At 45.9% G+C, this 25,670-nt stretch overlaps 1 protein-coding gene across 4 annotated transcripts in view; it reads right to left on the bottom strand.

Annotated features, from left to right (window-relative positions):
• Positions 1-25,670, bottom strand: part of MYO1H (myosin IH) — a 51,980-nt gene that overhangs the window by 17,411 nt on the left and 8,899 nt on the right. For all 4 annotated transcript variants that reach the window (XM_051633913.1, XM_051633914.1, XM_051633915.1 and 1 more), the window contains 5 exons: positions 3,222-3,380; positions 2,590-2,705; positions 1,592-1,790; positions 914-994; positions 312-491 (listed from right to left, as the gene is read on the bottom strand). In XM_051633913.1, the coding sequence (XP_051489873.1) occupies positions 312-491; positions 914-994; positions 1,592-1,790; positions 2,590-2,705; positions 3,222-3,347 (702 nt within the window). In that variant the 5' untranslated portion in view covers positions 3,348-3,380. The remainder of the gene's footprint in view (positions 1-311; positions 492-913; positions 995-1,591; positions 1,791-2,589; positions 2,706-3,221; positions 3,381-25,670) is intronic.

The following is a 25,670-nucleotide window of genomic DNA, read 5'->3' as shown; positions in this document are numbered from 1 at the left end:
CCCAAAAGCTTGTTTCTGTGCCCACAATATCACCTGGTTAAATATGAGATATTACCCCTTATGAGCCACTTACCACATGCATCCTTAGGCCACCACAGTGGGACAGTTCCTGCTACAAAAACACCCAGGGTAGAACAGTGTCCCACAACCCCACAGCAGATATTTGTGCAACCAGCCTGCCTGCCAGTGTCCCTGTAATGTGACAGTGGGTCTGGCAGCAGCTCAGCCATGCACTTGGCATGTGAGAAGCTGCCTTGGCAACCCCTGGAGGTAGATGCAGGACACAGGGAGAGGGCCCAGCTCTCACCCACCTGGATGAGATACCCATACTTCTGGGGGTTGCGCTCCAGCCCCAGCCAGCAAAGAAGATCCTTTTCTCCACCCTCTAATAACTGGTAGAAAATATGGAAATTCCTTTCTCCGTGGTTTTGATGGACAACTCGGGATTTCTCAATGAGGTAACTGAGGATGTGCCCTCCCACTGGAGCTCCCTGGCAGAAAAAAGCAGTCAGATCAACACCAATAATACACATAACATCACTGTGAGGGCTGCTCCTCCACACCCAGGAACAAGGAGCAATGTCAGGACAGGTTTCTGCTGTTACTCACCTGCCATCTTGTGTTTGAGACCAAGCATCCAACACCAGTGCAAGCTCTACCTAAAGAGTTTGCTTTCTTCCTAGTGCAACTTGTACTTTACAACCATTTATAGTAACTTTTCCCAGCATTGCCAGTAACACAGGAAGCTTCAGGGTATATAACTAGTCACTTTACTCACAAAATGCAAAGCCTGTAAAAACAGGGTCAAAAGTCTGCACTGTGAGTCTTCATAAATCCTGTGCTGCCTGGTAAGTGTCCAAGAAGTTCACTGACACAGCTCAGTTTAATAATGGTTCATTAAGTTTGTTCTCACCTTAAAATCAAATTGGATATCCATGTATTTCCCAAATCTGCTGGAGTTGTCATTACGCAGAGTTTTTGCATTTCCAAAAGCCTGTGGAAGAACAGACAGATTAAGTCACTTCTCATCTCACTGAGAACCTGACACCCTTGGTAGGGCAAAGCTCCAGAAATTGCTGCATCAGCTGAGCCCTGCTACTGAATTTAGTGAGATTAAAGAAATACAAACTTGGCAGTGTTAGAGGTCTGCAGCTGGACTTGATTTTAAAGGTCTTTTGTAACCTAAATGATTCTGTGATTCTAAACTAACAATGCGTTTCCTCACCTTTAATGTGGAATTCAACTAGAAATATTATCCCCCTTTCTTGTTTGACCTATAACTGCAACCAGGAGGAACTGCTATATGCTGTACAGTTCTCTTGTACTCCCAGGCTTCAGCTCTCCTCCAGTATAAAACCCAAGTGCAAATTTCTGAAGATCAAGTGATATTAAATCCCAGCCACTCTCTGAGGCTGTGCTGCCAAGGGGCCCAATTATAACATACATTATTTATGTTATGTATGCAGGCACAAAACCATGTAAACCAGGAGGCCATTCCTGGGTGCAGGTGTGCAGACTTGCATCAAAGCCTGGTGGAGTTGTGGCTATAAACATCAGCTCTTCTGCCTTTTGTGCCTTTGTTCAGTTTTACCTCCAGCACAGGGTTGGAAAGCAGCAGCCGGTCGCGGACGATCTGCAGCTGCTCCGTGGTTGGGCAGGTGACTGCGTAGTACTGCAAGATCTTCTTGGAGGCTTCTGTCTTCCCAGCCCCACTCTCCCCCGAGATGAGGATGAAGTGGTTGTTGTACTCACTGCACATCACCCTGTAGGCATTGTCAGCTATGGCATATCTGAGCAGGACCACAAGAAACGTTCAGAGGAGAAGGATCTGTTAGTAACGGCAACTGGAGGCAGAGAATCAAAGGCTTTTCAGAGCTGCCAACTCCTCATCTAACATGACCAGCATTGTACACAATGAGAAAGCACAGCCCAAAACCTGGGTCTGACTCAAGGTCTCACAGTAGAAACTCAGTCTGTATCTGAGGGATGGGCAGGGCCTGGTGTTTCCCCCCCATCACTGTAGGATCTGTACAGCCTGCATGTATTCCTGGGGAACACAGTTCATACACAGCAGGGACTCCCTTTCCAATGCAGAGGAGCCAGTTTTGCTGCCAGTAAAGGGCAAATCTTGACTTCTGCTGGTAGAGACAGATATGAAGATAACCAGTAGTGGAGCCTTCCCCAGTATAACACTTAAGGAAGGAAAAGAAAAGAACAACAACACAAAACAAAAAACCCACAAAACAAACCTATTCAGCAAATGACCCAACACTTCCCAGTGTTGACTTGTACACAGATAGTCAGGCAGTGGTCTGACTAGGCCATGTGTAGTAAGGAGGTCACACTGAGCACCAGTCTGGACAATTATCTTCCAGGTAACTCTTCCCCTATATCACTTCTACAGTCCTTTTGTTCCCCTTGTATTCTCACAGTCATCCAGAAAAACACATCCTTACCTACAGGCAGGCGTGAATACCAGCATTCACCAGACCTAGTGGCTGTGGACACACATCCTTGTTGCTGATACACAGCAGTACAGAGAAAACCTGAGGTTTTGATAGGAACTGAAATCCCAAGGGTTCTACTTACAGATGTGGTGGCAGTTCAAAAAAGTTTACCCCTCGATAAAGGCGCATCTGTGTCAGGGTGTAGATATCCAGCTCCTTGTAAGGGTTGACAGACACAAGAAGAGTTCCAATGTATGTCTGCAGGGAGGAAAGAAGGCACATGGGTGGGAAACCCTCACAGCTCCCAGAGGGACCAAGGGCATCAGGACATTGTGCCAGAACAACAGGACTGTGAACTTATCTTACTCTGCACCATGAAGTGCTCAGCACCTCTCCTATGAGTCAGGCACAGGCTCAGCACTGCCTTGCCTCCCAAGGCAGAAGGGAACAGGACAGTGAAATGCTCTCTGCTGCAGGCTGTTGGGATCTTGGAAAGCAGCTCAGAGCAGCCCCGGGCCATTATTTTCATTAGCTGAAGTGGTCACTGCTGGGTGATCTCTCTGCTGAGTACTATTAACATCTAACAAGGTTCTTGTCTCAGAGCAGAGTGAAACCAAAGCCGGGAGAGTTTTCTCTGTATTGGTTGGGCCTCCTGCCCCTGCAGGTTTAGTTTGCATCCCATTCAGATGGACAACATTCATATATATACACATGCCACACTCAGAGACACTTCACCTGCTATAGGCTACAGAAGCCCCCATGACCCACACTTACATAGATGAGGTTCTCCTGGTACCTCTTGCGCAGGTTGTTCATGAAAGCATTCTCACTGGTGTAGGAGTCCAGAAGCACAAAGTCCTGCACCCCAACTCTGTCCCGGGCTATCAGAGCCCCTTCCATGTTTGCATCAGTGTTATCTTCCACTTCTTCCTTCTGCAGCTCAAAGTTGCATGAAGCAGATTTAGGAGAGGGCAGACAGGGACCCTAAGTTCTTCCCCATAACCCAGAGCCAAACCAACCTTGCACAGATAATGACAAAAGGCTGTCACACAAGCTGTCATTAGCACCTTCCCAAAGGTGGGAATTTCATACCATGTGAGTTTGCACCCAAATTCTTTATACAGTCAGAACATCCAAGACTCATTCCAGAGAGGGAGACTCAGGTTTCCAGGCAGCCCTCGCTTATGGAGCAGTGGTTTGAGACAGACCTCACCCCAGAGATGCAGTTACAATCTGGGACACTCCATCAAGCTGCTGCAAGCACAGAGTGTGAAGCTAACAGTGGAAGATACCAGGCAATCTGTTGGTTCCTAAGGCTGCCTGCAACTGCTTCATACGGTTTTGCAACTGCAAAAATATTCTCCAGAAAAGGCTGCATTTGGCCTGACTTTTAGGGAAAAAAGATTAACCCTACAGTAATAGTTTGCACAAGATTGCTTCATTACTCCTCATGCCTCCCATGAGCAGATCAGGATCAGCTTCCAGACCTGGGCAGCAAGTATCTCCCCGTGCCAGTGAGAGCCCTGAGCAAGGAGCGGCGAGGCCACCAGGATGACAAAACCAACCCAACAGTGATTTGGAGAAACAGTTAAACCCTTCCTAGCACACACACCCTGGGCTTTGCAAGCTTGGGGAGAGAAAGTGGCTGAGCAGCCACAAGCTGGAGACACAGCAGCTCCTGGGCCCAGGGCTGTGCACACAAGCCCAGCACTCACTGTTCTCACGCTGCCCTTCACAACATTGGGGATTTTACAGTTTGCTGCTCCACTGCTCAAGAAGATTGTGCAGCTGTGTGTAAGTTGTTGAACAAGCATTTCAGGGACAGTGATGGTCTCTTTATACAGGGCCGCATCATATTTTGTTCTATTTTTATTTTTTTAAGCAGAAAGTTTGCAAATTGTAAATAGGCCCAACAGGAGGTGTTGCTGCTAAGTCTTGGCAAACCCTGGCTCTGGAGGAAGGCTTTTGGGACCAGCCTGCATAGCACTGGCAGAAGCAAAGAACACTTTGGACACTGAGGTTTGGTGGCTTTAGAAGCAGGGTTTCACTAAAATGAAGTGCAAAGGACCCAAGTGCACGATACTCTCTATGGTTCAGGGAATCTCAGAAGAGTCAGCTCTTCTCCAGGAATCCTAACGTCAGGCTCATTTTTAGTACAGCCTGTTCTTTACACCCATCTGTGTCTCACTGAGTGATCTGAGCTCTGAGGTTCATATTCAGCAGTAACATCACCACAGCACTCCAGAGACAAAGATATGCTGAGAGCACACAATTTAAACCCATCATAGTTTAAAAATAAATTCATCATACCTGCACTAACTTCACATGCGAGTAATTACTTTTCTGCCTTTTATATCCACTGCCTCCAGCTGCCTGTGGCTTATGGCATATGAAGCCTCCTTTCTTTCTCAACTGTTTTCTTTCAGCTGTCAGTTATTTCAAGTAGTTTCTGACAGTCTGAGTAAGAAATCACTTGGATTTTTTCCCAGGGTAAAACAGGTGGATATTTATAAATTACTAAAAGAGAATATATGAGCAGCTTCACTTTCAAGACACACACACAGAATTAATTTTAAAAAAACATCCTGAAACCCACCTTGCTCTACACATACCCTGGACCAGGGCAAACAGAGCATTTAAACCAAAAACTTTGAATTGAGATTGACCAAAGGCAGGACAGAACTCCGACCCTATCACAGTGTGAACTGTTGCCCCTTGTTTTTCTCCCCAAACCAGCTGATACTAATTTTTTCCAGTCCAGTTTGGTCACCACGGTGGCTGACAAAGTTAGTCTGTTATTGTTCTAGAAGACAGGGTATAAACAACCTCAGCTAGGTTTGTCCTCCTGAACAAGCACTCAGGACAAGATGGATGAAAAACTTTTGCCTTCTCTTCAAGCTAACAAGCATGAAAGAATAAGCCTGAGAGCACAGTGGCCAGCCACCTGATCAGGTTTCCTTAACCTAATTCTCTCACTCACATGTTAATTGGTAAATGACACTTTTCACTGTCAGACAAAAATCCCAGACTCTTTTTCTGGGCTACTTTGGACTCAGATTCTCTCAGTATTTTGCTGTTGCTGAGGGCAGGTACTTTATCCCTACAGGGCCACTCACTGCTCTGTCCCCAGCCCTGTTTCTGGGAGATTACTAGAAGTTTTGTGCATACCTGCCATCACTATCAGTAAGAGATACCCCCCCTGACTCACCAGGGCACATTACCCCAGCAAGAAGCTGCTCTTTTTAAAGGATTCTTTTCCTTTTCTCATCACTTAGGAGTCAGGAGATTTCTTTCTTGCCTACTGAGATGCATGCTCCATCAGAAGAATCTCTCCCTGGCTACAATGAGAGCTTTTTCTTTCCCACAGGGATTTGTCTATCAATGTTGAAACTACAAGGAGCTGCTGTGGATCACAACACAAAGTCATGAGATGTGCAGCTCCCAAAGAATGGCCAAAATCAGGTCAGGAGCAACAGATCAGTTTCTTTAACAAAGTTTGTACCAGTTTGTAACAAACAAAGCTTGGCAAGGAACAGTTAGAAAGCAATTTTTCTTTTTAAGAAAAACAAACCCAAAACTTTGTAAAATTATTACTTATCTTTGCCAGGGGCTCAGAGCTTCATTTTTTCATCAGGCTCCAAAGTTAATTGCAGCTGTTTCTTTGGTTTAACACCATAGAATAGAGGAGATGAATGTACAGAGAAGGATCAGCTTCAATACCACTATTTTTGACAGCACTAGAAAAACCCGAACCAAGCACAGTACACACGCAAATACAGACCCAGGCTGAGAGCCTCAGGTGGGCACCATCTGCCCAGGTTACCTTTCAAGCAGCTCCTTACCCACCCGCTCAGGCCAGCACCCTTCTCTATAGCAAAATACCATGCAAGCCACCAGATGTGGTGGGTCCACAGTAAAGCCAATTCCCCAGCAAGAAAATTAGTCTTCCCAGGGATCCTCCACTCACCTCCAAACCATCCCAGCCTGCCAGAGATGCTGGGTTTCCTTGCCACCACCCTACAGATTCGGAAGTGTTTTTATTTCACACACACACACACCCCCCTCCTGCTTTAGCTTCATCCCCAGCTCTGTGCCACCTCCCGGCAGCTCCTCCTTCCATGAAGAGTTAACAGGGCTGAAGATAAGGCCCACTGACACCAAGTATCATGTGTCGGGCTGTTTGCTGCCTGCCTCCTTGGGCAGAGATGCTCACATCCTCCTCCTTTAATGAATTATCCAACACGCTGTCAGCACCCGCCTGCCGTGCGGTTTGTGCCCGCAGCGCCGCTCGGGGGGATTTTAAGGTCTCACTGAAGGACCCAGGTCTGAGTCTGAAGACCAAGCCACTGACTCGGACTTTCTGATGGGTAATTTGAGCAAATCCAAGCACAAAAATCCATCACCCCCGCCCCGCAGCTGCAGGCGGGCTCCCCACTAGAGGTCACTGCAAAACCCGCTTTAATTCACAGGTTGAAGTTGCCACAGTTTATCCCTCTTTTCATACGGAACAGCCAGTTTCTCCCCAGAAAAGCTACTATTCAGGTTGGACTCTGACGGCTGCCAGCTCCCACACCATGCCAGCTCTGCTCCCCCGCCCCTGGCTGCCAAACACATCAACAAGTATTTTCCCATTATTGTTTCTCTGCATAAACAATTGCCAACAGAATAACCCCCCATTTTGGGGAGCTGGGGCACCACCCACAGCACTAACAGCCCCCAGATGATGCTTTCAATCCTGTAAAGAAGCTTCCCACCCAAGCCCAACCTTGGTGACTAACGAAGGTGTTCTCCTAAAGCAAGATCAGGGTGTACAGAAGTGGAAGAACACTTCTTGCACCACAACATGTCTTTGCCTGGGCTTTCAGCAGCATTAAGCAGGTAAGATTCTTACTTCATGGCTCAATCTCATTGAGGAAAACAGGCAAATAGTACCATCCAGGAAGGTGATTTGGGCAGAGGCACTTCTGACTTATCCTCAGCTAATAAATACTGGTTATGAAGAACACTCAAAAGTTACAATTAAAAAGTATGAATAATTTATACCTCTATAGAGGAGCAGAAACACCTGTTTAACAGACAATTTATTTAGAACCACCTGTTTCCCCAACAGAATCAATGTTTGGTAAAGGAAAGATAATTCTTACCAAAAAGAGCACGTTTGGGTTATGATCTCTGCATAAAAGCTTCCCATTCCCACCCTCTCCAACACCCAGAGCCTTCTCTAAGGCTGGACACAGGGATCCTAAAGCACAGTTCAGTCTCTTTGCTCAGCTCTGTCTCCAGCATCCCAGGAAATTTGCAGTGATCACAAACATTTATGGCCTTTTGGCTTGTTCTTCTGTTGAGACACCCCTGAGATGAAAGCAAATAAAACTCGTGGCCAGGGCATGGAGCAGAGAGCTCCAGAGACATCTGATTTTAAACAGACTGGAGATTTAAAGCAGACATGAGAGTCTCAGGCTCTCTCAGGACAGATGGGTTTGGAGCAAGGCTGCTAATGCAGATCCCTTTAGAAACGTCAGGGCTCTTGTTTTGGAAATACTGGTTTTCTGCCAGAGGCAGCGCCCCCTGACCCAGCCCTGCACCCCGTGTGTGCTGCAGGAATTTGCTCATTAAGAGCCCTGAAAACCAGCCAGCAGCACTGCAGGAACACACCAGGGAAAGCCCTTGGGCTCTGCTCCACATGAGGCTCTTGAAAGGAGTTGCCCAAAAGGGCAGTGAGAGCACTTGACCATCCAAAGCCATCAAGAACAATGTTCCGCAAGAGCCTGCTTGGCAGGAGAGCACAGAAGGGTCCCAGCAATCATGTCTCTTCCTTCAACTCTGGCAGGGACCTCAAGGTCAAGATTACAGCATGCTGTAGAGCTGCTGGAAGGGGCTGCAGGCAGCTGCCCACACCACAGCTGCTCCAGGAGGAGCAGGACCCCATCCCCTCATTCCCAACGAGAATCCAGACCATGGAACAGCTTTATGCTTGGCAATAGGACTTTGGAGCAATACGTCACCACCCAAGAACAGCAGTGAGCCCAGGGTGGCAGGGAAACACTTTCCACCTCCTGTAGAATCTTTAGTGTGGCTTGTAAGAATTCATCTGCTTGGAGGAAATCTTCAGATAAACTAGAGCCATGCATCAATCAGATTAAATCAGACCAAATCTCCTCAAGTGGCCAAGTTACAGTCGTCCAATTGCAGCAAAGGCAACAGAGAGACAAGATGATTTTTAGACATTTTCAGCCAGACTGGCCCCCCTGTCTCTGCAAAACTCTTCCACACTCAGAGTGAAACTGCAGCACAGTGACTGGGTTTGGAAACACAGCAGCAGCTCTGCAGAAAAGTGATGTCTTGGGTCTTTAACAAGGAACTTGGGCCATCTTGCTGTACCTTAGGCACTTTGCAAGGCAAGAGAATTCATAAATACAATTACAGTGCAGAAAAATTTACACATTGTAACCTAATTTCTTTTCAAAAGAATACAGAATAAGAGGGTTTTAAGGTTAATCAAGAGCCTAGGGAAACGCCAACAGTTCTTAAGGCCTCTTGTCTGTCTCCAGGGCATAGTCTGCTATAGACTTGTTAAAGGGTGACTGTCTGTCTTTCTCAATAGAGGAGAGGTCGAGGTGAACCACTTCACTTTCATAAATCAAAAGAAAGAAAAAAAAGTGAGAAAATCTCCAGAGTTCAAACATTTCTTTAAAACCCAAACTTTAAATACTAAATGGGCTTCATGGCTGCCATTTTGAAAAACATTAGTTTGCCAAAGGACCCTTTTGATTTCTATTTGAAATGCGAGCACTCACAGATAATCCATTGAGAATCAAACCCCCACAAAAGGCTTCCTGAAACAATCGCGGCGCTGGTGAAGGACAACATTTTTGTGCCCAAAATAAAACATTTTAATGCGCTACAATCCATTACACATATATTCCTGCATTTCCTTTCAGTAATTATTCATTAGAAAACATTTAACGTCACTGCAGATTTCACACTGGGCAGTCTGCACACAAAGGAGAAGAGTTGGCCCATTTATAAGGGGCTGAGGCCGCCTTTTCTCATCCCAGAAGCCGGGAGGGGGGGGGTGGTGCTGCCGGACACAACGGGCAGGCTAAATTGTGCGGTTAACGGTCAAAGCCCCCCTGCCTACTTTGACACTCATTTAAAGATGACGGGGAACAATAGAGATTTGTTCTTAGCAACTCTTTCTTGTTAGGCGGGGTCTCCCCTCGGCTGCGCCGGGCGAGGCACGAAACCGGTGCCGATGTTGGGTCCCACCTGCCACCCCTCGCCCTGCTCGCTCCCCTCAGCTTCCCCCTCTCCCCACTTTAACACAATCAGACAGGTAAAGAATATCATTAAAGAGAGTCCCATTCAGCACGTCAGCTTTAATAAAACAATTGCCTGTCAGGTTCATATGAGCAGCTCAAATTTGGGGTTGGTGCCAGCAGTCCTGCTCCTCGGGGCCAGGTTAGCATAAACAGCCCTTCTTGCCCCAAAATTCCCAGTTCACCTCCAGGATTCCAGTTTGCACCAGTGCTCCCAAGTTACAGGGAGCTGTCAGCAGGCACCGATGCGTTCAGGCACCTGACCTAAAGCGTAAACCACTTATTTTTAGCCTTATAATTGACAGAACAGTGGCAACGGCTAGAAAGGGTCCTCCTGCTTTCCTAGCTAGGTTTGGCCCCAGCAGAGCTGCTGCCTGACCCCCACATTCATCCCTGCACCCCAAACACACTGGCCTGACAAGCAAGGGCAGCAATTGCACCTCGTTCAGAAGTTTAAGACTATAAAATCAAGCTGCAAATGCTGCCAGGCCAGAACACACTGAACTGTTCTCCCCCTCAGTCATTGCTTTTTAGATATAAATGCCAGAGTTTAATTCAGCACTGACGTGCTTGGATTTACTGCTGCTGGACCAGAGGCAGCTCCCTAGTGACTCCTGAATCTGTATTAATTGCAAAACAGGACACCTTATGGGAAAGCATAAATTGCTGATAAGCTGCATCACATGTATTCCTGAGCTAAGAGCACAGGACTTCCAGCTGGAAATACAACATTCAGAGTTAGAGCTTCTAGAAAGAAAGGAGAGCAGATTTATCCAACTTGTAGGAAAGGGAAGGGCAGTCCTGTACTATGTGACCATCCATACATTAAGGGGAGAACATCAAACACCAGTAAGTTGATGTATTCAAAAGTCTTGCAGATGAACAGAAAGAGATGCCTTGCTCAGATGCTTTCTGAATCAGCCAGAGCTTGATTTTGCTCCAAAATCTAGGAAACCAACCTTTCACACTTCATGAAAACCCAAGTGTTCAATCACAAATCTTCATTATTATGCCAAAATTCCAGATGAAAACCAAAAATCCACAACAAAGCCCCACCTCATGACCCCTTCCCACAGTGCTACGCTTTATTGAAACAGAAGAGAACACATGCATTTTACATCTTCAAGACAGTCAGAAGAGAGAACTAGAAGAAAATTGGGTCCAAACACACCCTTCTGGACACAGTAAGGCCACAGATAAAACACTGATTGGTGACACAGCTCCCAGAGAAGTGTTCCAACACAAGCCCTGATGATGAAGTCCTTTGGCCATCAGAAAGCACAGAGAAGCTGGCCTGTGTGATCACTGCTCTGGAGGGAGGTGACAAGTCAGTGTTAAAACTGAAAGCAGACAAGGTGAACAACACCCAGGCCAATGAATTGCAGCCCAAACCAAGATTAGAAGTCAAGCTCTCATACCAGAAGTCAGTCTTTATCCCTGTAACAGAGCCCCCAAAAAACAGGGGCTGCTTTGATAACAACTATGAAGCAGTAACTGGCAGAGGCTGCAGTGCCAGGTCTAATTCTCATGAGTTACAGCAAAGATCACTCAAATGCTCCCCTTGCTTTAGAACCTGCCCTTGCTGTGGGGCTGCTGGTCAGGCTTGGCCTGGCACCAGGTGCTGAGAGTGCAGCTTTGCAGGCAGGTAGGAGGAACTCAGAGGGTGCAACCCCAGAGGCTGCCAGCACAGACTCATTATCCAGTTGAAAATTTGCTGGCAAGAGCAAATACTTCAACAGAGCCTGGAAAGGCAGCCCCAATGGAGCAGGGAACATTTTTGTGAATAAATAACAAACCTCCTCCAAATTGTTCCTGAAGACTTCTTTATCAGACTTTCTATGTTGTTTGAGTTTTTGTGGACTCCCTTGCACACAAAGCACTTTGTTAACAAGCTTTTAAATTCAAAAGTCAAGCACAGAGACACATCATCAATAGGCCACATAATTGCTTCATTCTGGAAAGTACCACCTGAATCCACAGCAGAGCCTTTGGCACTTCCACCCACCAGACAGAGGGTTCACAGACCAGGTCTGCTCTGCAGGCCCCTCCAGCATTAAGCCACAAACAGTCCAGTGAGAATTAATACTGGAGGATATTGTATGAAGGAAAGACAGGGCGTCTCCTGCAGAAGAAATCCCACTACTAACCCTCACCATGTTTTGCAGAACACAAGAACTATTTTTGAGGGTAAGAAGGGGCTGGTCATGGTGCCCAGGAGGGTCTCCCATCACTGCCTGCAGCTCTGCAACCAAGTGAAAGGAAAGGTGAGCCTGTGGCTCATTGCAGAGATGAGGAGGGAGAAAAAGGAAGAGGAAGAAGCCCAGTGATCCCCCTTAGATCACCTAAGTTTTTTTTTACTCCATAGCAAGTACAAGAGGTGGTGGTGGGGTCTCCAGCACTCTGTGTGCAGCAGGACCCACCCATCAGGGTCACCAAAGGGCAGTTATTCTACTTTTGTTTTTTTTTACATCAGGCTCAAGGCTCCTCAAGCAGTCATATACACATCCCCAGGTGTTCTGCTGGGCAAGTTCCAAATCTCCTTTCCACTGAATGGAAAAACATCCCTCTCCAAGCTGGTGAAAGTCAACTCCTTTCCTTCTTCTTTGGTCACAACATTCTCTCCAAAACACCCCAGAAACCATTCTACCTCTTCTTCCTTTGAGAAGAAAGACAAATCTTTGCTACCTACACAATAGCAATCAGGCACCTGCCCCCCCAGGACAGTTGTCTCTCCCCACTTAGCCAGAAATTCTCATTTCAAAGTACACATTAACACAAAAACTTACAAAGAGCTCTGTACTTACCCCCAGTCCTTCTGTGTTGCTACAAAAAGGGAGCCTAGAGCAAACCAAGCACAATAGAAAAAGAAAAAAACCCTTCCTCACCTTCTGCAACACAAACCTACCCCCCTGTATGTGAAATATTGCCAGGACAGAGCAGGCAGAGATGACTCAGCTGTTTGCTCTTATGGCTAAAAGGCTACTGAAGGGCTGACACAGGGAGATGTAATCATCCAAAATGGGGAAAACCTGGTAAAACAAGTAAGTGAGGAGGCAAGTTTTAAAGGAGCAATGAAGAGTGAATCAATTTAAGGCCTTAATCCTTAACAAAATAACCACTGTGGTGTAGCTGCCATAAAATCACTTTCTTTTTTCCTCTCATGTGAAAGAAAAAGGAGTTTTGGTTTAATATACTAGCAGTACTTAAGAATGAAGCATGACATTTTCAATGTGAAACTATATTATTAGTGTTTAACAAAGATAAAAGAGGAAAGAATATATGGAAATTTCTATTCTGCTACAAGCTGATTTGTTTTACGTAATGTTTGATTTTTTAAAAAAATAAACCCTCATCAAGTAGTGTAAGTAACTGGTGTCAGAAGTGAGATGGTAACAGAACTGCAGGCTAACAAATGTAAGACAAACACATCAGCAGGGGCTGGTGTGTTTCACTGTAATGCCTGTTAGGAGAGTATATTAAACTCTTGGATGAAGGTGCATGTTAGAATCACAGTCACTATTCAAGTATATACTCCTCATCTTGAAAGTTATGTGCAATTTACAACTTTCTTTTAAAGAGTTTCATACAAGGCCATAAGTATCTGCTCTCTTGGATTTTGTACCGAAAGCTGAATGTTTTTGTGGAAGTAGAAACAACGACAGTGATTTCCAAGTAAATGCTTTACATATAAACAATAAAACAGGGGGGATTGGAGGAAACGAACGTGTCACCTTCATGAACCTGCAAGTCTTTCCTGCAAGAGCTCCCCTTCTCACAGAGGACTATTTACAGGGGATGAAAATTATGCCAGCAATCAAACGGAGTGTTTCCTCGCAGGCAGGTGGAAGAAAAGCAGCAGCAGTGGGAGAGCAGAGAGGCCGGGCAGGGCTCAGGCTTTCCCTGCAGCCCTGGCTGCGTTCAGAGCTGTGTTCAGGGCTCGGCTGGCCCAGCCTCGGAGGAAACGACCGTAATTATCACAGTAATGAGTGTGCTCAGCCCGTTTGCTGTAATTCTGCCTCGTGTCATTAATACAGTAAATAACCACACAGGGAGCCCTGTCTTAAGGGTAAAAATAAAGGCTGTGCCAAGCCCGAACCATATGTAGGTTGCTGTTTGCTTCTCAGCAGCTCACTTTGTAGATAATGTTTTCTTTGTTTTGCCTTTCATTATGTTTGTAAAATCTCCGTTTCCAGGGCAGATGCCCAGGTCTCCCCCCGAGGAGCCTCGTGTTGCCCCAGCCCCGCCGCTTCCAGACTGACAGGAAGGGAAGCTGGATCTTAGGGAAAAATTCCTCCAGCCCTTGCAGCTCTTTTGCTAATCAAGAATTCAAGGTTTAGCAAATAGGAGGATGTTGCTTCTGTCTCCAGCAGATTATGACCAGTTAATAAACTGTCCTATGAACAAAGAACCAGTGGTGTCCCAGAGGGCTTGGGGACACCCCAGCACTGTCACACCAGAGCTCTGGAGCTGGTGAAACACAGGGTGAGGATACACAAAGGCTACTGCCTGAGGAATTACTCAGGGATCCTATTGGGATTACTGGGCTGATTTCATGGCCTTTAATGCTGACCTTCAAAAGAACAAACTGAGGAGAAGGAGCAGGGTAATGCTGCTCTGGGTGTTCTGAAATGAGAAATGTGGGTCCCAGCTGGCTTTTCCTGGGAGGACAAATGAAGAAGGAGCAGGTTTAACATCAGGAGGGCCAAAGAAGCTGCATGGGCCTCTTTGACAAGCAAATGAGTCTTTCTTTGAGCATTGGGGTTTAGTTGTTTTTTTGTTTGTTTTGGTTTGTTTTGGTTGTTTGGGTTTTTTTTGTCTGATGGCTGTAATTTATTTCAAATATTTGTCATGTAGTACAGCAGTGGAAAGGAAAACTTTCACAGACAAGTTGCAAAAGCCCCTGGCTGCTAAAAGCTGATAGTTAGCCTGGATATGTTAAAAAAATAATAATAATAAAGTACATTAAAAGGGAAAGGTAAGACTTAAATCTTTTTTAAATTGGTTAAAATAAATTTGTTTTTCTTCTTTTCTTCTTCTTAATTCTTTTCAAGCCTTACACAACTATTACTGAAAGAAACTCTCATTCCCGTATCAGTTTAAAGCCTCAGTGGAAAGGCATCTATCACATCCCATGGATTATTCTTACGTTTCTCCTTAAGTTTGGATCACTGAACCAGGAGCTCTGATGCAGCCAGACCACACACTGTTGAGCAGCAGCCCTGAGCATTGCATGCAAGCTAAAAACCCTTCCGTGCAATAATTAACACTCCCGTAGATGTAGCGGGAGCGTTGTGCAGCAGACACACACACCCCAGCTCCCAGCTCAGCAGTCGGTACCTCAGCTCACCAAAACACTCCCCTTTATCTCCCTCTCTGGTGCTGTGACACATCGAAACAAAACCACTATTAATTCCTTTCCCTGTCTTCTCACCAGACATAAGATGTGGAAGGAATTAATTATGACCGATTAAAAATTAAATCCCCTGCCTTGCCTGTGGTCACTGTATTTCTCTGACTCAGAATGTGCAGCTCAAATGCTCAGTTACCTTCTGCCTCTGTCACCTTTCATCTGGGGAGAACTGGCTTATTTCTCCTGGGCTTCAGCCTCCAGCTCTGGCATCTGGTCTGCGCGGTGCCGGCTGAGAGCTCCAGCCCAGCTCCCACCTCCGCTCTGCTGCTCCGCGCTGCCCACCTCTGCCTCAGCACCTCTCCTGTCCCTCCTTCCTCACCCCTCAGCCACCAAGGGCCTCCCTCTCCTCACGTGCCCAGCTGACTCTCTCCAGCCCCATCACCCCACCGAGCAGGTCCCTGTGAAGCTTTTCACCCGCGGCTCCTGCAGGGACAGCACCTCAACCCACCTTCAGGAGATGCACTGCGAGTGGGAACTCTGCTGTCCCTGCCAAACACAGGCAAGGATTTTCTGCGGGGAAGAGAGGCACAAAGACCTCTCCCTTCAGCAGGGAGCTCAGTAAATAAGGGGAGGATTAAGCAAGTTATTTTGCAGCAAGTGGAATGTTTGCCAAGGGGATCACAGAACTTCACCCTGGCATTCGTCTACCTACAAGTCAGCTCTGCATCATGAATGTCAAGGTTACCCAGATGTCTGTCCTACGAAAACCACCAGCAGGTTTTGGGATGAGATCTGACGGAGGTTACCGGAGGCAGAGTGGCACACCAGGGCTGGGAGCAGTGCCCACCAGGCCAGCTGCACAGCTCCCTGAGCATTCCCAGACTGACCTGGGCTGTTCCAGAAAGCAGCCTGTGTTGGTGACGCAGCACTGTTGTCAAGTCTTACAGAATTCCCCCTGGAATTTTTGCTACAGGCCATGGCAAGAGAAAGTCACCAGAGGACACTGAGAAACCTGCACCTTACCTGCAAGAGCTGTTATAAACCTTTAATCTTAATATTTTGTTGGAAAAAAAATAGCTAGTTTGATCCTGGAGTTCCATGTGTCATCAAGACTTCATTAGCATGCAAGTGAGATGTCAGCCCAGCCACAGCTTCCAAGAAATGTCTTTGTTAAAGTCCACTAAATTAAATTAGCCAGGAGAAAAGTGAACAGCTTTGAAGACAGAGGTACCAAGGATAGGAGCCCTCCCCCTGCTGCAGGCACACTGCCCCAGGGAAACAGCATGTTCTGCACCATGAAGATTCTGAAATGCATCTATATATTTGTGACTGAATTATATCAGTTGTGTGCTTTATAAAATCAGTATTTCAAAATCATTATACCATTATCCAGCCTATAGAAATATGCCATTCAAGTATTTACTAATGCAGTTAACAGAAATGCCATATGGATCTACATCTCCAGCTAGCTGCAAGACATCTATCACTACAGCCACTAACAATTAAAGTTACCTGGGTTTCCATCTCGAATGCTGTTCAAGTCAGCTGTTAACAATTATTCCAGCTAAACCATTCAAAAAGGGCTTTGAACTTGTGTAAGGTCCTTCAGAACACTGTGCAGCCAGACTAGGTCCTCACCCAAATAGAACACTATGAATAATTTACTGGGAGTCAGGAACTTTGTCCAATGGTACCTGCATATACTTAGTGGCCACTTTTCCAAGATAAGAACTAGAAACTGTATCTTCCTGGAGATTACATTGCAGGCACCAGTGATCTTTGATGAGTTGGTATAAGCACTATATGTTAATTACCAACTACTGAAATAAGTGGGCACCTCCACCTGCTGTTTTAAAACTGCCCTGGAATCAGCTCCATCCAGGATGGGGCCAGTGGTGCAGACAGGGTGATGGGTGCTCATCTGCTTGTTCAGAAACTGGAGTCTTAGAGGCTGCAGGACCTGACTCAAGCTGGAAGCTTTAAGGTTAATAATGTATAATGGTTATAGTATCTCTCTTCCCAGGCTGAGGCTAAGACATGCTTAAAAATTAAAAGTGCAGATATCCTACAAAGGAGGAGCAGATGCTAGGACTACACATTAATCTTTAATGTGATTCCAACTCACACACAGAATTTTACTAATTCCCCTGCATTGCTGCAGCCTCCCCGATCGTGTCACCCCCCCGTGCAACGGGCCAGTCACTGCCACAGGGCACAGAGGTGGGGACAGCCCTGCCCTGAGGAAAACAAGCTCAGAATGGTGTTAGAATGAACGAGTGCTCAGCTCCCACACTCACATGTTGTATTCTCCCTTTTTCTGCAGGGTCCTGACGTGTTGTAACCAGATCTAAGGAGAGGCAGTCCTACCTCTGCTGGCGTGCTCCCTGCACTGTCCTCACACACAGCCCCGCACATCAGCTGGTGAAAAATTAGGCCTCCAGCTTCGAGCCATTTCCACAGCTGCCTAAATAAAGGTGGAGACAACATTTGTTGAATTCTTCCAGGTTTACCTTGCAATTCATTCCCCAGGACATGCTGGGTGGTGCAGCTAAGTGTGTGTGTGTATTTCTGCAGGCGTCTCTGCACACAGCAAGGCAGCAGAGTGCACCCGAGAGGGATGGGTGTTTCCATCAGAAACTGAGCAGTGATGAAGGCTCAGGCTGCCAGTCCCTTCTGCACCTTCTGTGTGCACTGGCATCATAGGAAATGCTGATAGACATTGCAAAGCCACTCGGTTTAGATGTTCAGGCACCTTCCAGGAAAGGGACAGGAAAATCTAAAAATAAATAAATAGTATGACACAGTGTAAGACAAAGATGAAAAACATATATTGATATTGACTTCAGCCACAGAGGAAAATTCCTTAGTTCCTGCTGGACTAGCCATCGGGGTGGAGCTGAGTGTCAAGAGATGGAAAAACAAAATATGCTCATGCCCAGCCAAACTCTGGGAAAGAAACACTGTATCAGTCCCTCACAATCACTTATTTTGTGCCCATCCTCATCCCAAAGTCTCTGCCTGGTTGCACAGACCAGGCACTGATCAGTAAACTGGCCTGGGCTGTTTGATGTACGATGGTGCTGCTGCCTCGAGCACAAAAGCAGTTACTCCTTCAGACAGGTCGAAGCTGCCACCAGACAAAATACCAAACAGACCTTTCCATGCCATCCACTCTCTGTTGGGAATGCTGAGGAATTGTCTTGCACAGTGTAGGAAACAACAAGCATGGAATAAAAAGAAAATCATGTTCTTTGCTGACAAATGCAAAGTGACAATGTTGTACACGGGGTCAAGGTGCTGTGACAGACAGGTACAAATGGGGCTCCTCAAGCAGTCTTTGCAACTTGGGCTTGAAAATTTAACCCAGAATCCTGCTTCACCTCAGTGCCCACTTTAATAAAAGCAGGGATGAAAACCCTCACTGCATTCCCATCTGCACAGCAGAGCAGTAAATCTATTTCTACAGCCAGTTCAGGGAGATGTCTCACCCAGGAAATCATTTTAATGTGTCCTGCTTGTCCCAGACGTACTGCAGGCACAGCACGTGGGTACCAGCCCTAATTACAGGAGGAATATTTTAGCAGTTGGAAGTGGCTTCATGCAGCAGTACCTTTGTGCAGAGAGATCACCTTTAGCCACTATTTATTTCAGGAGTTCAGATTCCTGCCTTCCAGTGACATGATGAATGACTTTTAAGTAACATAATATCTGGTTTCCTCCTCTTCCACACACCCATTTCATTGCCAGTTGTCTTCAGTGACCAGATCTGAAAGGATTGTTTGCAGTCAAAAGGGAAGGAGAAATTCTTTACCTCGTGCTCAGCCTCCTCTTGTTCATATTTAATTGAATTCTTGCTTGTGTTAAAATGGTTATCAATTATTCACCCCTGAGCTCATTAATTCCAAACAGCCCAAGTAATAAATAGAACTGCTGTACTGCTCTGTTAAAAATCCTGAAATACTTTTGTTTTCCTTTTTAATCTGTTCTGCAAGGAAGTCAGTCAATTATATGGGGCTTTCCTGGATATATTATTTAAATCAGAAAGCAGGTGACCAGGCAAGGCACAATAGTGGTGCTGTGTCAGGAGGCAGGTTGGGGTAGATTCATCAGCTCAGGACCCGAGTCTCTCCTGTCACTGCTGGGGCTGGTGGTGGCTAAAGAACATAGAGAAAAAGTCCTTTCCTTTCAAACCAGCAGCTCAGATCTCTCTTTCAGCCTCAGTTTTACCATCTGAAAAGAGCATTTTTTAAATATTTTTTTTTACTAGCTAAATTAAATCCTTGACATCTTTTGTCACCCACATTCTTTCTCAAGTCAGTTGAGAGGAAGCAAACAACACAGACAAAAAAAGCAAACACAACCTCCATTAAAAAAAAACCAACAACAACCACCAAAAAAACCAACCCAAATCAGGAACTGCTCTGTGCCGGATCATAGAATCCCAGACTGGTTTGGGTTGGAAAGGACCTTAAAGCTCATCCAGTCCCAACCCTCTGCATGGGCAGGGACACCTCCCAGCAGCCCAGGCTGCTCCAAGCCCCATCCAACCTGCCCTTCAACACTGCCAGGGATGGGGCAGCCACAGCTTCTCTGGGCAACCTGGGCCAGGGTCTCATCATCCTCACACTCTAGAATTTCCTTCTCATGTCCAACCTAAATGTCTCCTCTTCCAGTTTTGATCCCTGGCACCTGCTGAGGGATTTAAGGTGCAAGACAGAGTTTCTTGATGACAGAAACCAAACCAGGTGGCTCAAACACACCAGTAAGATTTGATTTGTCAAGCATGTTCTGATAATAACTGCAAATGATAAATCCATTTATTATGATTTAATAAATTAAACTGTAATTCATTCATCTAGGAAGCTTATGTCTGCACAGCTAGAGGACAGATATGGCAGGTCAGGATTTGTGGCACCTGGATGCAGCTCTCTGCTTGCCCACAAAGCCTCTGGTGTGAATTTACCCAGAAAATGCTTACTGCACATGGGACAACACTGAACAAAACAAGGATGTGCATAAAAAACCTAGAAACAAGCCTTTCCAGGATCCAAGCCATTCAAGTCTGCCTCATCTCAATCTTCCCACAGCATTGCACTCAATCACAGAAATCCCCCTTCAAAGCTCCAGTTCCACCTCTGGGAAATGTGACTGACCAGCCCTGCTCCCCTTGCCCCATTGCTGGGAATAATCAGACATGAACCCTCTGCAGTGCCCAAATGCTAATGTACAAGAAAGTCATTAAAAATCCCAGCCATGGGTTTCCAGGGGCTTGGAAACCTGTAATAAATCTATTTCAATCTCACTTCTCATGCAGGTCACTAAATCTGTGCCTATAATATTAGGAGTGTGCTGGCTAACTGGCCACAAGTTTTACAAAAGCCTTTTCTCTCCAAGTTCAATCAAAAGGACAACAGCACATGACAGACCCCTTGTATCTTTTGGCATTTTAGCCTGTCACAGCAGGGACCTCCTGCAGGGCTTGGAAAAGAGGGTTTTTCTGCTGGCCAAGCCAGAGCTAACAAAAATACCTAATGAGTAGAAGAGCTGAGAAGCTCATGCATTTAGCTATGTCTAAAGTAACATGTGCAGAGTGAGTGTGGGCATGAAAAATTTATTCCAGAGACACTATCAGGTGTGCCTTGAGTGACTGGAGAGACTAAAAAAAGAAAAAATACTATTTTTGGTAACTACTTTTACTTCAATTAAAAATATTTGGGGCAGAAATGATACCATTCCCCCACATTCCATTTTATGTCTAGAACAGGGAAAGCAAACTGTGTCCTACAGGCTGAACATTGTCACTGACTTGTGTCCTGCAAGCTTTTGGTCTGACTCTTCCCTTCCTGCCTCTAGCACTGGTTCCTCTCCCTGCTCACCTCCATCCCTCTCAATCATCCCACAGTTTCCCACCCGTCTGAGCTGCTCCCCCTCTGGCTTCCCATCTCCAACCCCCAATTCACAAGGGAGGAAGATGGGGAGGTTGGAGGAGCAATGTGGCTACAGCTCTGGAGAAGGATGCAGTGAGTTGCAGAAGCCCTGTCCTGGGAGAGGAGGAACTGAACATACTGGGAATGCACACGGGGACAAGGGACATTAGGACACAGCATATGGGGGGGCTGGGAATGCCATGTGTGGCACTGGAGTGGAGCAGCATTCCCAGGAGAGCTGCACATGGGGTCACACCAACATTACCTGATATTCCTGTGAGACATTCAGCATGGAAATTGTTCCCTACTGCTGTTCTAAAACATGAAGTACATCCCTGCAAATTAATACATTGAAAAAAAACAAATTATTAAAATGTCAAATGGTACCTACCAGCTGCAAGGGATGGGCACAGCCCATAGGAAGAGCTGAGGTGGAGCAGACCTCTCACCTCTGATGGCATCTTGGTTCAGAAAAAGCCATGCAGGGAGAAAAGCTGGAGATTCAGTCCAGTGTGCCAAACAACACAGGTGTCAGCTGGATGTCACCCCATGCTGTGGGTGTAGCACACTTCAGGAGACACTTCAGAGGCAGCTGGGAGAAGCCAGGTAGAGCTGGGGGTGGGTCTGGAGCAGATGACTACACATGAGCCAAGGCAAGCAGTTAGAAGGACAGAGGGACTGTGTAAACACTGGGTAATCCTTGTTCTTTCTCTCCAGGACAATCCTAGCCTCTAGGCTTGATAGCATATAATTTGCATGATTAAGTATCTGTTAATTAAACACATAATATCTGATTACTAAATGCAAGCAGTTAGAGCTCTTAAGAAGTCTAGAGGTCTTGCCATTCCAAATGTAGGATACTCATCTTGGATTCCTACTTTGATACATTTGGTGACAAAATGTCCAGATGATTGTGTGTCACATCTCACTGGAGAAGTGGTGCAGTTTATTTATTTGTCCTTCAAGCAAAGGTGAAGAGGGAGCTACAGCAAATACAAAGATATTGAAGGAAACGTCTTTTGGAAGAAGCACCTGTTAACCTGGGTAAAGGGAAACTTGCATCAGAAAATCCAATATTTAATCAAAGCCTTCTGTAAGCAGGAAACTCAGTTCCATGATCTCCAGTCCAAGGAGGGGCATCACTGATGGATTAGCTGCTTCAGTAACTGGGGCAGAGATAAAGATTTGGAAAAACGGACTTTGTCTTGCAGCCCACTGCTGATTCACTACATGCTGCAAAGAAAGAGCACAGAGAATGATCCTACAAACTCTTGTACAGCTGAAGATCACAAGAGTGAGGCTGCTGAGACGGGCTCCTCCATCAGCTGGGGCTGGTGTGTGGCTTCCCAAGGAAAATTCTGTCCAAGAACTTCCATAATATTTAGAGCAAAAGGCACCTGTGTAACAGGATGGTTCAATTCCTTCTTTTTTCAGGGGTGTCTTTACAAAGAAGCACCACCTGACAGTGTTTGCTTCCTGACAGTGTTTGCTTCCTGACAGAACCAGGCCAGCTGCTTTTTTCCTCAGCAGCGCAACTGTCTTGTTGAGATACACAGAGGGATCTTGATTTTTAAATTCAGAATAAAAATTCCATTCAGGGGTTTTGGGAAAACTTTCAGGAATTTCTTACATTTAATATGACTAGTGACTGCAACTCTGCTTAAAGCTACCTTAACCATTGCATGTGAATCTATCACACAGACTCTGAGCTTGTTAGAGAATCCAGAGCTCTTGGTCACCACCTTATGTCTACTTTCTGATTTTCAGTATAAAAGAGAAAAGGTTCAACAGGTGCACAATCAGGTCAGAGTCTAATTAATGTGTGTGTCATCACCCATGGGCAAGTTTTGAATAATGCAGAGCTCAGTGCAGTAAAACTATGTAAAAGCAAAGCCTGGAAACAAAAACTGTTTTTTCATTAAACTTAAAATACAATTTGACTCTGTCATACCAATGTATATGAGCTATCTGCATTAAATTGTGTTTAATTTAACTCTAGAACTATAGGGCCCAATTAAAAATAATGAGGCCTGTCTCCAACTGTCAGGCTTAATTAGAGATAATGGGAACTGATAGCTCCTGGAATAGATTCATTTTTGTCTGATAGACGAACTGGGGCAGGGGTCTTGGCAGGGGTCATTGGAATAGACCTGGCAACAAAACATGGGTCATTCAAGCTCAAGGAGTCTTAAGGAACCTGGTTATTAAATAAGGAAGTAGGAAGTAAATCAAATCCAAAAGCACGTGAATAACCCCAACAGATTCTTTTTTTTTCCTGTTACATGCCCATATATTGCAATTCATCTCATCATTAAACTGCCCATTCTAAACCAACAAAATATATTTTGCTTAAAGGTTTTAAACCTGTTTGACAAGACAAAAGAAAAACCAGAAAATGAAGTGCCCAATTTCATATTCCAGTGCCAATTTTCAGTTTAGGAGGATGGATATTTTTCTTAGGTAATGCTCCAAAGATCTTAGCAAAGTCGCTGAGCTTTTATTTTAGGGAAGTGCTACAAAAAATAAACCCAGGAAAGATAATTGGAATTTATTAAGAAACCTAGCTGTCCTGGGAGACCTGCCACGTGACAAACAGATCACTTCCTATTCAGCCTCAGTGATAAAAATAGGAAAAATTAGTCAGCTTTTGCTAAGCACTTTCCAAGATGTAATTGACCAGCCAGCCAGACTCAGCAACACACCAGAGGAAGGGAAACATTTGTCCCAAAGAGCCACGGCCGGGCCGCACGGCGCCCCAGCGCTCTTAGGCACTAGACAGTAGCTGTCATGTCAGATGAGTAATTAATCTTGAACGGGCCAGAAGCTGCAGAGCCCAGTGCACTGGTTATTCTGCTGGGCTGACAGGCAGTGTCTGCTCTCAGCACTGGGACCCTGCCTGGGGCTGGAAACCTCTCCAGGCCCAGCCTGCCCATGCATCTATTGTCCCCGGCGGTGACGGGGGAGCTGGCGCTGGGCAGCCCTGACACGCCGTGCCTCGTCTTTTGTTTCTGTGGGAAGACCCTGTTTTAATCTAATGATATCTTTCTCAATGTCTGGCGCTGCTGGTGCAACGTGCTGCTGGTGGCACTGCATCCTCTGCTCCCCTCCCCCCCACCGACAGGCCTGCAGAGCCTGGCTCTGCATTTTAAATCTGCTCTCTGGGACGTCTGAGGAAAGAAAGGAGGAGCAGTTGAGCACTGGAGCTGCTCCCCAGCGTGACTTAGTCTGAAAGGATGTGAACATGTATGATTTGGCTCATTATTTTTCATCGTGTATCCCTTCTTGTACATAAGGAACCTCCCGAGGGCACTCTCTGTGGCCACCTGAGAACAACACCCACATGTCATTGCTACAACACAACGTAGGGTTTCTAGCAATACAAAGGACCAACGTTGCTCCCTTCCTCCAGTGTCTTCTCGTGGCTGAGCACAGCCAGAGGAGTCACCCCAGGCTCTGGGTGACAACCTACTTGACTTGACCCACACATCTGCTCACTACTCAAAGGCTACACTCAGATGGGAACCAACACAGGCAGGGAGATCTTTGGAGCCTGAGCCGTGACCACCACTGCAGCAGCTGGCAGAACAGGGCACAGATTTCAGTCACAGTCCTTTGCAATGACGGGTTTTTAAAATAATGAGGAGAAAAAAAGAAAAGAAGTATATATTTCTACTAGTCTGCAGTACAACCAGCTCAAGTCACTCACAGTAAAAGATTGTCACATTTCCTAGACAACTGGTCTGGAAGAGGTTGCTCACAGTTGCATTTCTGCAACTTTTCAAAGTCAGAGCCTGTTTTTCTGAACAGCAAACATTAGGATTCATGGGACGGGGCCAAGTTAAAGACATCTTTTTCTGTGAGGAAATTTATAATATTTTTTTTTTCCTTCATTGCAACAGCAAACAGTGAGGATGTTTCTGCATTTCTACCACCTCTTCCACCAAAGTGTCTGAAAGTTTTAGAAAAACTGATGAATGAAGCCCTAGCACAGCAACAGAGAGGGTCACTATCTGCTGCCCAGAAGAGTTAACCCAGGCACAGACAAATAGATGATGGCATGACCTGTTGAGCAGAATTCACCTCATCAGTCATTTCAATGATAAATTCCAGATAGGAAATATCTAAGGAATGGAAGTTTACATTTTCAACACCAGGCAGTACATCGAGCTGTTTCCCATTTGGATGTCTAGCACAGCTCAGGGCTGGGTGTTCAGCATTCCTTGCAACACTCTGGAAAGCTGAGTTATGAGCTTACTTAGCAAAGACCTCCAGCATTAGCAAATACTTCTGAAAATGTGGAAATCTGCACTGTGCAAGAGCACACACATGGTCTAAGATGCTCCTAGGAAAGGAGAGATTAGTTCCCAACCAGCAGCTTAGACCCATGCCCGGTATTCCCTACACCTTGCTATGTCACTTGCAAACATTTAAATAAGATTTTTACTTGTGTTTCCAGCGATATTCTTGCTCTTTATTCAACTGATCGTTTCCTTTCCCAGTGACCAGCTTCCCTCAGCATTCCAGAGCTCCCCCAGCAGCAGCTTCCCGGGCAGTGCAGTAGCCGAGAACCAGCAACAGGGGATGTTGCTGCTCCCCGGAGACCGGAGCCTCATTATAGCCCAAATTC

Source organism: Apus apus, chromosome 16 (genome assembly GCF_020740795.1).
Source record: "Apus apus isolate bApuApu2 chromosome 16, bApuApu2.pri.cur, whole genome shotgun sequence".
Taxonomy (NCBI): domain Eukaryota; kingdom Metazoa; phylum Chordata; class Aves; order Apodiformes; family Apodidae; genus Apus; species Apus apus.
This window is presented reverse-complemented; position numbering and strand designations above follow the sequence as displayed.